General features: G+C 33.2%; 1 protein-coding gene across 5 annotated transcripts in view; it reads left to right on the top strand.

Annotated features, from left to right (window-relative positions):
• Positions 1–13,765, top strand: part of LOC101882795 (uncharacterized) — a 53,283-nt gene that overhangs the window by 9,033 nt on the left and 30,485 nt on the right. For all 5 annotated transcript variants that reach the window (XM_073930621.1, XM_073930617.1, XM_073930622.1 and 2 more), the window contains exons 5-18: positions 1–185; positions 2,535–2,618; positions 2,809–2,976; positions 3,213–3,296; positions 3,381–3,533; positions 3,619–3,780; positions 6,635–6,715; positions 6,797–6,871; positions 6,960–7,112; positions 8,938–9,096; positions 9,271–9,342; positions 11,251–11,433; positions 12,497–12,655; positions 12,833–12,904. The exon at positions 1–185 is cut by the window's left edge and continues 1,508 nt beyond it. In XM_073930621.1, coding sequence (XP_073786722.1) covers positions 1–185; positions 2,535–2,618; positions 2,809–2,976; positions 3,213–3,296; positions 3,381–3,533; positions 3,619–3,780; positions 6,635–6,715; positions 6,797–6,871; positions 6,960–7,112; positions 8,938–9,096; positions 9,271–9,342; positions 11,251–11,433; positions 12,497–12,655; positions 12,833–12,904 — 1,790 coding nt within the window. The remainder of the gene's footprint in view (positions 186–2,534; positions 2,619–2,808; positions 2,977–3,212; positions 3,297–3,380; positions 3,534–3,618; positions 3,781–6,634; positions 6,716–6,796; positions 6,872–6,959; positions 7,113–8,937; positions 9,097–9,270; positions 9,343–11,250; positions 11,434–12,496; positions 12,656–12,832; positions 12,905–13,765) is intronic.

Below are 13,765 nucleotides of genomic sequence, written 5' to 3'. Positions count from 1 at the left end.
AAAGAAGTAATGAAGCTGTGGGAGCGTTCGGGCATTGACATACACTGGTCTTTGAGAGCGATCGACTGCCAGGTTGTGATGTACTGTCTTCAGGATACTTCACGGATTGTCAGCATGGAAGTGAAGTGCAAAGCAAAGGATCTGAAGGTGCTTCATCCTGCACTTTACAAGTGTACAAATTTATGGTAAGTGTTCATGGTTTAAGTTGTGTTCTCACAATACTATGTAAGAAATTGTCACTTAAAGAATAGTTGCCTGTCGGCACCAGTGGTTTAGTGATTAGTGTGTCGACACATGCAATCCGGTGCTCGCGGCGACCCGGGTTCGATTCCGCCTTGCGGTCCTATGCTGATCCTTCCCCTCTCTCTGCTCCCCATGCTTTCCCGTCAATTCTCTCTACTGTCCTATCAAAAATAAAGGTGAAAACCCTGAAAAAATAATTATATAAAAAATAAATAAATAATTAAATTATATATATATATATATATATATATATATATATATATATATATATATATATATATATATATATATATATATATATATATATATATATATATATATATATATATATATATATGTATAATATATATATATATATATATATATATATATATATATGTATAATATATATATATATATATATATATATATATATATATATATGTATAATATATATATATATATATATATATATATATATATATATATATATATATATATGTATAATATATATATATATATGTATAATTATGTATACGTATATGTATATATTAAAGTCAAAATTATTAGCCCCCCTGGATTATTCGCCCCCCTGTTTATTTTTTTCCCCAATTTATGTTTAACGGAGAGAAAATTTTTCAACACATTTCTAAACATAATAGTTTTGATAACATTTATTTTTTTTTATAAAATTGTGTTTAAAAATTAAAAACTGCTTTTATTCTAGCCGAAATAAATCAAATAAGACTTTCTCCAGAAGAAAAAATATTATCAGACATACTGTGAAAATTTCCTTGCTCTGTTGAATAGCTCTTGGGAAATATAAAACAAAAAAGAAAAAATATAAAGGAGGGCAAAGAAATTCTGACTTCAACTGTATATGTTTCAGGTAAAATTCAGCAAAATTCACTGTTAAATTGTAGTCATCCAAAGATTTTTACAATAACACTTTAAAAGTGAGTAAAAAATTTTTTAACCTAAACTGTTAAGTTGACTTAATCTAATTTTTATAATTATGCAGATAGTTCACTTACTCATTCATTTTAGGTCAACTAGTTTACTCATTTTTAAGTAGTCAAATGAAAAGCTCAAATAGTTCAGACAATATAATTTCAGACTACATAAACAAAGATAATCATAACTTTTAACATCAAAAAATGTTTGGTCAGAAATCCGGGTCCCGTAATGCAAATTTGAAGAATAAATTGACAGAAACCAACTGTAAATCATATGCTGTGGGCAACTGTTAAATAGCTATTTTTTACAGTGATGCACCCTGCACTCTTAAAATACTCTATTTTTTGTTTACCGAAATGGCATTTTAGTTATAGGAAAAGGGATAGTTCATCCAAAAAATTACAATTCCTTCATCTTTTATGCATCCTTCCATTGTTCAAAGCATTTTACTGTATGTATTTTAGGAATATTTGGAAAAAGGCTGGTAGCTGGCATGCATCAACTTGGTAGGAAAATAAATTACTATAGCACGCCCCTAGCCAGGGGGGTTCGAAAGACCCACCCCTTACTGACAAAGGTCCAGAATTCCTCATATACATGAGCTCATGTGTCCTATTTTGACTCCTATGCCATCATAAATAGTGAAAATAACCCATAGAAAAGGGCTTAAAGACCAAGTGGAATCTTCTGTTGGCTGTCCCTTCGGCATGATCTCAGCTAACCAGTTTTAGCTAATGCTAACAAATATTTTAATTTTATAATCTGACATAAAATAAGTCTTCTTTCGCTACTGTTTTTAAATAGAGAAAACATTTTATAAGCTATTTTTATTATAAATCCTGGAGCTTATTCTTAAAACAAAAATAACCAATAAAAGTGGACCATGTTTAATTAATTTGAATATATTTTGGTCATTGTTGTTATCCATAAATTTTCAAATTTACTTTTTTTTTTTTTTTTTACAAAAGAGGCCAGGAAAATTGTGAAGCTTCACGTTGTTATTATTATTATTATTATTATTATTAATAATATTAATATTATTATTATTATATTTTATTTAAAATTTTTTTATTGAAAATGTCAAATTCTGACTGAGGACAGTTGCATGTGCTGGCCAGTTTGTTATTTGCCTAATAAATGACAATGGCCGACAGTTTTTAATTTAAAACTTTAACAGATTCCTATTTTTTTTTCTAATGATTTATGATGTAATAATTTTGTATTTTAAAAATAAGTATTTATTTATATTTATTTATTCAAAATATTTTTGGTACATGTATCATCTCTCATCATTGAAATGTGAAGCTTGTTTAATGAAATGAAGTCTTACTAGTTTCTGTTTTGTGTTTTTGAAGGTTGAGGGTTGATTCCATGTCCAACTCTGATGTTGATTTCCTGACATCAGCCCTGAGGAAGAAAAAGGATGTGGGCTATTTGACGTAATGTTTTATTGGTTATGATTTAAATTGTTTATATTCACAAATCCAACAAAGCCTTATGGAAAGTTTCATTTAGGCACTAAATGACATGCTATATAGTCAGCTAAATCTAATTTAACTATAACATACAAAAAGCTACATCATGTTTAATGTGAGGAGTTAGTAAAGCAGCCTTGTAAATATATTGCAGAATGGAGGATGGAGACCTTTCAGATGAAAGCCTGCTGAAGATCCTGAAAACCCTCAGTGGACAAACATCAGTGGGTAACATTCGACTGGCACTGAGGAGCATCAGCGAAAGCAATGTTGATTTAACCATGAACTTCCTTATTAAGGAAATGATGGGTAGAAGTTTCAGGTAAACCAAATGCAGTCAAACATAACACAAACTGCTGTAATTGTTGACCACTTTTTACTATCTTTTGTATTAAATGGCTTATTATAAATGTATGCATAATTAAAAATACATATGTTATTATTGTTGTTTAGATGCATATAGACATATTGAGTTACCAGAGCAAGCATACACACAAACTGTTGATATTATAACCAAGTTTTTGATAGATTATTGATCATTTCTTTTCATTTTCACAGTGTGTGCATTGGCAGTCAAGTAGAAAACACAGAGACGAGTTTATGTTCAGAGTTCACGATCGCACATTCAAAAAAATCCTTCTGGTAATTAGTTGATGCACATTCTGTCACATGAATTTTGTTTCCTATAATAAAAAAATAATAATAATCATTATTTTCCTATTTCAGGTTCACTATCGGGCATTCAGAAGGACATCCGAGTGAAAAGCATGGTTGTTATCAGGGTTTTTCAAAAATATCCTTCGCTCTCTGTCCTTTATCTGAAATACCCATGAACGGTTTTCTGAAGACATCCAATAACCTCAGATGCTTCTCGGATGTGTAGGTAATCTTATATTATTTTAATATTCCAATCCTTTAAGGTGTATAATATTTGGTATTTGTGTATTTGTATATTTGTTTGCAGGAATAACACTGAGTTTGGTGTGAATGTGGACTCTCTGGTGTCTTTCCTGAGTTGTGTTCCTGGTTTAACTGAGGTGGACATGCATTCAGAATACCTGACAGATATTTGGGCCTCCAGGATTCTGTCCTTCCTTCAAGTCAATCCCAAGATTTCACATATAAAGTAGGAGAATATTCAAGTGATCCTTTTATATCCTATGATGATTAATATGTGTTGTTTGTTCAACACAATCTCATGGTAATTCATACCTTTTTGTTTTGGTGGCTCAGTCATTTAAATTCGTATTATCTCATTCGTACAATTTTTTTTTTCACTTTTATTGTTTCAGAAAAATGTGATACATTCATACTGTATTAGTAACAAAATACCAATCAAAGAACTCCCGCCCCATCCCGACATTCAAAAAAAAAAAAAAAAAAAAAAGAATAGAATAAAAAAATGCATTCTCATGCGAGGAAAGTAATACATAAACAAATAAATAGAAAATAAAGATTAACTAAAATAAGATAAAATAATAATAAAAATAAAAAGGGCAATTTTGTTAAAAATTAAAAATATTTAAAAAAAAAATACCATTAAAACATTGACATTTCAACATTTACATTCCAGTGAAAGTGAAAAGTATATTAAAGTTAGTCATTACAAACACAGTGTATTTTAACAGTCACATTGTTTGGGATTACTAAACGGTCAGTCCTATCTTATTTAAAAAATGAAGGAAGAAGTCCCAAATCTTGTAGAATATGTGCATTTTTTGTTTGATTGAATAAGTCAACCTTTCCATTGCTATACACGAAGACATTTCCTTAATCTAGAGTCACAAAGATGGAGCATGAATACTTTTCCAATGAACGGCAATCAGGCGCTTCGCATGTAATAGACACAGATTTATAAACTTCTGTTCATATGAATTCAGCGATAAGGCAGGTGGGGAAAGACCAAGGATACAGATTTTAGGGCAAACAGGGATTTCTTTACCAATAGTTTTAGAGATTACACCCATTATTTCTTTCCAGAAGAATTGCAAGTGCTCACATTGCCAAACACAATGGAACAGTGTGCCCTTGTAAGTCAAACATTTTCCACAAATGTCCAGAATATTTCTATTAAATTTATTTAACATTTCTGGTGTTATATATATGTTCACATTATCCAATTATATTGGATTAGTTTAAAACGGGTATTGATTGATAATGTTTGCGTTTGAAGACAACTTTCTTCCCATTCATTTTCTGTAATATCTATTTGAAAGTCTTAAATCCAAGCCAGTCTTTTATGATTTGTAGATTCTTTGGAAGCATTAACAAATTTGCTATATAGTGTAGAAATTTTGTATTTGGCACTGGGATCTTTAACTACAATTTCTTCTAAACTACTTAGGGTCGGGCACTGATATGAATGATTTTTAGATCTTATAAAATTACGGATCTGAAGATACTTAAAAAAAATGAGACTGAGGAATTGTATATCTTTCCTTTAAGGTTTCAAAGGACATCAATATATTATCTTCATAAAGATCTGATATCTTTTGCAAGCCTTTCTGGAACCACAGCTTAAAATCCTTGTCTGATTTCCCTGGTACGAATAATGCATTACTCCAAATGGGAGAGAATTTAGAAAGTACCGGGGTTTCTCCTTCATCCGTACAATTGAATAAAACTTGCTTATTCCCCAGCGACGATTGGGTTTAGAGGTGGGTTTGATTACACACCTTCTTTTTTTAAAGGGTCACAAAGCACAAGATGAGATGTTGACGGATATATGTGTCCCACACTGCTACAAGCACTAATAGGACACATACATTTCACCAAAAAAAAAGTGAAAATTGGTTGTTTTTGCATTGTTTCGAGCAAATTCGTTCTTTCGGTTTAAAAAGAATTTTGAATCTACGTCACAGCAATTAGATCCTTGTGTAAATTCCAGCGTGGAGACTGTACCGGCGGGTACAACGTGACGTCTTTGAGTTTGCATCATTAATTCAAGAGATAAACTTGGTTCGAACCAATCAGCGTGCTTTATTGTGTATGAGGTGCAACTGCATTTGTATGCATGATAGTTTCAAAGACCTGTTACAGTGTTCAGATGGCAGAGAGACGCAACGTTTTGTTGCCAACGATAATTCAAACTAGTGTAAGAAGAATTGTTTGGAGACATGGGTCGTCAGTGTTGTGTTTATAAATGTGCTGCAACGAAGGATTTATTTTCAATTCCCCACAATACCCAAATAAAATAAATGTAAATATGCATATAATAAATAATACTGCTAATAATAATAACATTACACTAAAGCAAGTTGTCATGAATAAACTAAAAAAGCCCCCCGTGATGAAGGCATGAAGGCAGTGTTTTTTATATTTATGTAGAAAATTATATTTTTACAAATATTTTAATCCTTTAATTCTTTTTCATTTGTAAAGATATGTACATATTGCTGTACATCCTGCGTGTTTTAAGCAACGTGTAAGGGAGGCCACAACTAACACGCTCTGCGCTGGATTTAGACCTCCTCTCAGCTGGTCTATTGAACTATTTTACTGTCTATTTTAGTTCCTCAAAATAGCAACACCCCAACAATGCGCCTTAACACACCTCTTTTCTAGACTGAAACACCCATAAGTCCACAAAGTGGCGCAAATGCATTTGCTATTTAAAAAACGTGCCAGAAAGCGGAGAAAATTAAGCTTGCATTGGTCAAAAAATAGCAACACGTCGTGAAAACACTTCTTGCGCCTTATTGCGCCGGGTGTATGATTGGGTCCTAAATGTACTATAGCCCTATAGGTGAACTAGATTAACTAAATTGACTGTAGTTTATGAGTGTGCGTGAATGTAAGTGTATGAGTGTTTCCCAGTGCTGGGTTGTGGCTGGAAGGGAATCCGCTGCGTTAAACATATGCCAGATTAGTTGGCAGTTCATTCCGCTGTGACGAAATGCTGAAAAATAAGGCACTAAGAAGGAAATTAAATGGATGAATAAATGAATGGTTCACTAATTCAGACGGATTTCTATTTTAAGGTTTTTTGTGAGCAACCTGATTATTCGTGATGAGGGAAGGGTCTGTTCAACATTTTCAGTCTTCAGAAAGCCATTTGTACCGTAAGCCATTTCAGCTTTTGATTTGACTTGATTCAGACAAGTGATCGTCATTATTAACTGTTGGCTACAATCTTTTTGCAGGTACAAGATGCATGACAGCGAAATGAAAAATCCATCTCTGACTCTTTCGATGGACAGATGGGCTTATGATTATGCGTATGAAATCATGCATGTAATGTTCTCCTTTCTTTTAACTTTGCCACTTTAAACAAGTTTATTTAGAAATAGGATTGCTTCTTTGCAGATCTGCTAGCAGTGGAGGTGTGGTTCATTCACATGGTGAGGATAAAGCAGCGCTGGTGAAGCTCATGCTCAGTTTCCCTCCTCTTAAAGACGCTACTGTCAACTGGGAAGATCTTTTCAAAAGGCTTTACCAAATCATTCAATTTACAGAGAAGTGAGTTTTTTAGTTTTGTATTTATTGTAAATCTGAGTAAATGAAACTTCAACTTTCCTTAAATGTAGTTTCAAGAGTTCACACTTAGATATGCTTAGCATTATAGCAGGTTTGTCCCGGGAGAGAACCCTAAACTCAGATATATTTGAGCCCAGGGCTCCCGCCCGGTCAATAAGCATATCAGAGGATCCGAGATCAGGAAGGTCTCAATAGTTCTCCCTTTTAGAAAGGGTAGAGAAAGGAGGAGATGGGGTGGAAGGGGGGATTCTTCCGAAATGAGGATAGGGAAAAAGGTTAAAAAGTGATCCATTTATAGTAGGCTAGGATCACTCGGATTGGATTATTACTGATTACAAATGAGTGGCCAGCTGTGCTCAATCATATCACGTGCTCCTCTCGAAATTAGTTTATGAAACTTCACTAGGTTTCAAAGTCAACACTTCAATATTCAGAGTTTATATTGTTTGTGTTGGAAATAATTGACTTTAGACTGTGGAAGGATTAGAAAATAATGCATTTGTGAGGCTGTGTCCATAATGCTCTCATTCCTCACCTTGCTCATTTTAAAGCTTTATTTTAGAGCTAGTAATAGAAGCTTAAACCATTGACGCGCAGAATAATGCAGTCATTGGAGAAATGAAAGAGAGTGATTGAGCTTATGTGAATTACCTGAATCTGTTCAACAACAGCAACTTTACTAATAGTGAAACTGGAAGGTATTGGGAAATGTCATGTAACTTTTCAGTTCATTTTTTCAGAACTTTTCTGTTCAACTTTTTATTCTTATTATTTTTATTATGTGTGTGTGTGTGTGTGTGTGTGTGTGTGTGTGTGTGTGTGTGTGTGTGTGTGTGTGTGTGTGTGTGTGTGTGTGTGTGTGTGTGTGTGTGTGTGTGTGTGTGTGTGTGTGTGTGTGTGTGTGGATGGGGGCAACTAAAGATTACAGAGTTAGACTTGTGATCCACTGGCAGGGATTGTAGGTGTAAATTCTTTGGATGAATGCTTAAATGTAAATATGCGGAAGAGAGAGTGATAAAAATAGAGCAAATGTTTTCCAAAGTTAACATTATTTTGTGTGGTAAAACATGTGAATAGTTCATTTTTATTTTTTTATATTATGTTTTTGGATGATGTCTTTGTAAATGTGGGTTATTTTGCTGATGTAAGCAAGCTACATTATACGGTGGAATCATTTACAATAAATATTCTTCATACAATTTCAGTGAAAACAATAATGCAGTGTTGAGTTTAGTTCGATTCAAAATTATTTGTGTAAGACTTTTCACAATAATTATTGTGCCAAAGCAGCTTTAAAAAAGTGCACACTATTACATTACAGTCAAAATCATTTAAGATTTAAAGGTGTGAGTATGGTGGAAAGTACAGCAGTCAAGTGTACACATGTAATCTGCAGTTATACAATATAATGCACTATTTTCAAAAAGATTAGATCCGTATGTAGTAGTGGAATATAACCACTAGATGGCGGTGTGTAATGAGCAGTTTGCTGGACATCTTATGACATTTGATGGTTCATTATTGTGTTTGTGAAAGGGTGAATAAGTAAAGAAATGGAACATTGAACCATGAATCATCAATGTTTTATGCAATATGCTGCAATTCCTTCTTTAAATGAACAACAAAACAGATTTTTATTCAGATCGACTATTCCTGAGTACATATCTATACATAATCTATACATGTTATACTATATTATCTTATTGAGTGCTTGTAATATGGAGTATTTTTTTATGTGGGACAGTAGTTTAGTAAGTTGTAAGTGTGATACATTGTAAACTAACACACAGATGTGTTTCTTTATTAGATGCCCGGAGTTTGATGAGTATACAGATTCTCTGTTGATGTTCCTTCACTCCATTCCTGGTTTGAAGGAAGTAAAAGTTTGGCTTAACAACCTGATTGAGAGCTGGGCAGCTGGCCTGTTCTCACTCTTCCTGTCTTGTTCCAGCTTACTTCACATGCAGTAAGTAAACTTTATATATTTTTGCAATAGAAAACTCACTAAATTTTAGATATTCACCACCATAGGAAATATTAGAGGATAATGCTGATTCCATCTGAAACAGAAGACTGTTGTTGTTTTTGTTGTGTTTAATGTCTTTGGTCAGACTTGAAACGGTGAATTCTCCTTTGGCAGATTGAAAACCAGTATGAGTCTTGTTGATGATGTGGAGAGTTTAGGTCTGCTGAGAGAAGATGATGAAGTGAGGTACTGTAACACTCCTGTTTTTTTTTTTTTTTTGCTAATTTATTTCTTTATATATTCAATTAGATTTATAATTGACATTTAAAGGTTCAAAATGTAAGAGTTGTCATGCATAGATAACTCTTTAATTTATATTTGCAAAGCACTTTTCAATAAGGAGTTGCTACAGAGAAATGACAATTAATAATTTTAAATAGTATTGTTGTTGTGAAATATACCATAAATTGTTTTGTTTACAAATGTATTTCAAATATATATACAGTTGAAGTCAGAATTATTACCCCCTGCCTGAGTGAGACAGCACATTGTTAGCTCTTTAAAATACTTTGAATGTTTCATATTTTGTTACAGACGTACAGTGTCATCCTACAACTGTTTAGCAGCATATGAAATGTCCCAAACACTGTCCAAAATGGGGGAAAAATGTGTTTTTACTCTCTGAAAAAAATTCTATGTTATGTATGCATAAAAAAATCGGGAAATAGTGATTTATGTAAATTTGGACCAAGAGTCCACATATATGAACATCATTTTTCTCCTAAGTACATCATATCAAAATATAATATTTATATTTTTATTATAATTAGGTTCCAATAAGCCCAAATAGCTAAGAGAAATAAAAAATGCATGTAAAAAACACCTTGGGCCTTAAGAGGTTAAGCTATAATCTTTTTTTGTCTACAGAACAAACCATCGTTATACAATAACTTGCCTAATTGCCCTAACCAGACAGGTTAGGGTAATTAGTCTAGTTAGGGCAATTAGGCAAGTTATTGTATAACGATGGTTTGTTCTATCGAAAAAAAATGTGCTTAAAGGAGCTAATAATATTGACCTTAACATGAGTTTTAAAAAATTAAAAACTGCTTTTATTCTAGCTGAAATAAAACAAATAAGACTTTCTCCAGAAGAAAAAATATTATCAGACATACTGTAACAATTTCCTTGCTCTGTTAAACATCATTTGGGAAATATTTAAAAAAGAAGAAAAAAAATCAAAGAGGGGCTGAATTATATTTAAAATTCTGAATTATATATATATATATATATATATATATATATATATATATATATATATATATATATATATATATATATATATATAATTCAGAATTTTAAATATAATTCAGCCCCCCTTAAATTTTTTTAAGCTTAAATTAAACAAAGAGAGTATGTATGTATATGTATGTACATATATATGTATGTATGTATGTATATATGTGCAGTTTCATTGTCCAACTCCTATTAATAAATATTATATATATATATATATATATATATATATATATATATATATATATATATATATATATATATATATATATATATATATATATTACATACAGTAATGTTATATACTGTACAGTACATCAATGTTTTGGTGTTGGCTTATCGGCATGATCATCTACACACAGTAAAAAATACCCTCGTAATCCATGAGCCTAATATTAAAAATACATTATCAATAACAGCATGTGATTTTTGATTATCCTATTTATTCAGGAAAAACTCAACACTGTCAGAACAGATAGCAATAGAAAATGATGACAACTTGTTTTACAAAACATCACTGTTAACAAACTATATTTGTTTAAGGTATCACAATTTATCTTTTTACAAATATCGCACCTGCTTCACTCGCAAAACACGATTAGTGTTCAAATAAGGTTTTGGTGGGACAAAGAATTGTTTTGGCAGTCGCCAAATAATTTTTAATGTAGGACAAACCCTGTACATATATGTTGTATATAGATGACCATTGCTGTTGTTTCCTGATCTTCCTATAATGCTTTGTGGAATTGCTTTATAAGAAAAATGGCAAAAGTAAATTCATAATAATCAATTCATAATTGGTTGAACTCATACTTTAAACTTTAGCATAATCCATTGCTCCCCTGTGTTGTTTTGCAGGCTGTCTGTCGGCTGTAACCATCTGAATTATATAGATAATTGTGATATCGACCTCTTTAAACCTCCGGAGCACAAAGTTCTTCCCTGCATCGCCCTCACAGTGACAGATGAGCCCGAGAATGCAAACGCTGACTGGAGGAGATTCTTTCAGGCCTACAACCAGCTGAAAGACTTGACTGAGTGGTAAGTGTTTTAAGAGTTTGACGTGAGAAAGAGTGTGTTTGCGTGCAGGGGCGGACTGGCCATCTGGATATTCTGGCAAATGCCAGAAGGGCTGGACCATTTTTTAAATTTGGGCTGTTATGCTATTTTTTATTGTTATATGTATTGTTTTTACATGCAGGCAGCTTTTATCTCTTGCAAGATGTGAATATTATGATGATGATAATAATAATAAATGTTAAGCAATGGCCAATCAGCAATCAGCAACCAATCAGCAATGGCGGCTCGTTTCGAGAGGGGCTGACCCAATCAGAGGTTACATGGATGTAATCAAAATCTGGCAAGAATGTCAAACCAACAATAAGTGCAACACAAGCTAATTGTCAGAGATGGAACGTAAAAAAAAGGATAGGTGGTGCCGAAAAGCTCAGAGAAAGCAAAAAATTGCTCTAAAATCAAACGCTGCCAAATGCATAAAATCAACTGAAATAGTCTCGAAAGGGGGCAGCGCAGTGGGTAGCACTGTCGCCTTACAGCAAGACGGTCGATGGTTCAAGCCTTGGCTGGGTCAGTTGGTGTTTCTGTGTGGAATTTGCATGTTTGCGTGGGTTTCCTCCCGGTTTCCCTCACTAGTCCAAACACGTGCTATAGGTGAATTGGGTATCCGCTGCGCAACACATATGCTGGATAAGTTGGTGGTTTATCCTGCTGTGGTGATCCCAGATTAATAAAGGGACTAAGCCGAAAAGAAAATGAATGAATGAAATGAACAAATATAAATTTGTTTTAAATGTGTTATTTTTGTTCCAGTCACATACATTAAATGTTTAAATATCTATGGTACTGCTTATATTATTTGACCATCTGTACACCTGTACACATCTGTGTAAGTAGTGAATGTGCATGTCCGTGGATGGGGCTGTGTTGGTGTGGTAATGTGGGCTGGTGTGGCTACAGTGCCAGGGCTGATTTTTAGTCCCAGTCTGCCCCTGTTGGTACGAATGCTGACAGTGACAGATAAATAAATTTTTTTTTAATTTATTTTACAAGTATTTAAAAATGTATGTTTTTTTTTTATTTACAGTTCTCCAGAGTATGATGAGAGTGTAAGTGATCTGCTCTCCATCCTACATTCAGTCTCTGGTTTGAAGAAGGTGGATCTTAGTTTCAGACTCATGACAGTTGATGGAGCGTCCAGAGTCCTGGATCTCATTCAAATAAACCCCAGTCTAAATACATTGAGGTGAGATAATTCAGTATGCTGCTTTTGATAGTCTGCCAAGATAAATGAGTTTTTTAAAGCAGACACAGAGACTTACTGATAAATGCAAACAGTACTGTATGCACGCCGAATAATGAATTTAAAGAATTTTTATCTTTTTTTATTTGCCTTTTCTGCCGTTGTATTTTTGTGGCTCAGTTTTCTGACTTCTGAGCTGCCTGAGTCAAATAAGGTGAACATCAAGATGGACTACAGGAATGAGTTTGCCAGGTGAGGCTTTAGTGATTCTTTAACCCTTTAAACGAACTAATACATTATTAAAGAACAGTGAAGTGATTACCTTCAACTAAATCCAGCTAAAACCAGCTTGACCAGCCTGGTTTAAGCTGGTTTTGGCTGGGCTCCTAGCCTGGCTATGCTGGTCAAGCTGGTTTTAGCTGGTCATCTCCCAACCTGACCAGCTAAGACTAGGCTGGAAATGGATGAAAACCAGCCTGGAAATGGCCAAAACCCCTATTAAACCAGGCTGGTCAACTAGCTTAAACCAGCCAACCAGCCTAGACTGGTTTAAGCTGTTTTTTTCAGTAGGGAAAATTGCCCCTATAGCCTTAAACAGTGCTATTTGAGGGAGTAGCCATTTCTAATGGTGTCTGAACCACAGTTGACGTTCTGAAGTGCACTCGATCCCACAATTTGCACTCCAATGACGAGTGTACAGACAATTTGGTTATGTAATAAAGTTGATCGAAGGATTATTTTTTTAATTATAGTTATTATTTATTACTTTTGTTTGTTTTTGTTTGTGTACTTGATGTTAAGTGCTTAGTATTTTTTGTGTTAAGTGTGTAATTCTTGTTATATGCATGTGAAGCACTATACCATGTCAGAATGAATTGCCCCAAGGGGAATAATAAAGCTTTACACTAAACTAAACTAAACTAAACTAAACTAAACTAAACTAAACTAAACTAAACTAAACTAAACTAAACTAAACTAAACTTAACTAAACTAAACTAAACTTAACAGCCAGAAAACTCTCCAAAATACACTTTGAGAGTTTGTGTCGAATGGATTTTTGCATCTGACCACAAGATGGCGGCGTTTCAAAGTTTCAAAACAAAATATGATTTA

Source organism: Danio rerio, chromosome 2 (assembly GCF_049306965.1).
Source record: "Danio rerio strain Tuebingen ecotype United States chromosome 2, GRCz12tu, whole genome shotgun sequence".
NCBI lineage: Eukaryota > Metazoa > Chordata > Actinopteri > Cypriniformes > Danionidae > Danio > Danio rerio.
The sequence above is the reverse complement of the archived record's forward strand: the minus strand, read 5'-3'. Positions and strand labels throughout refer to the sequence as shown.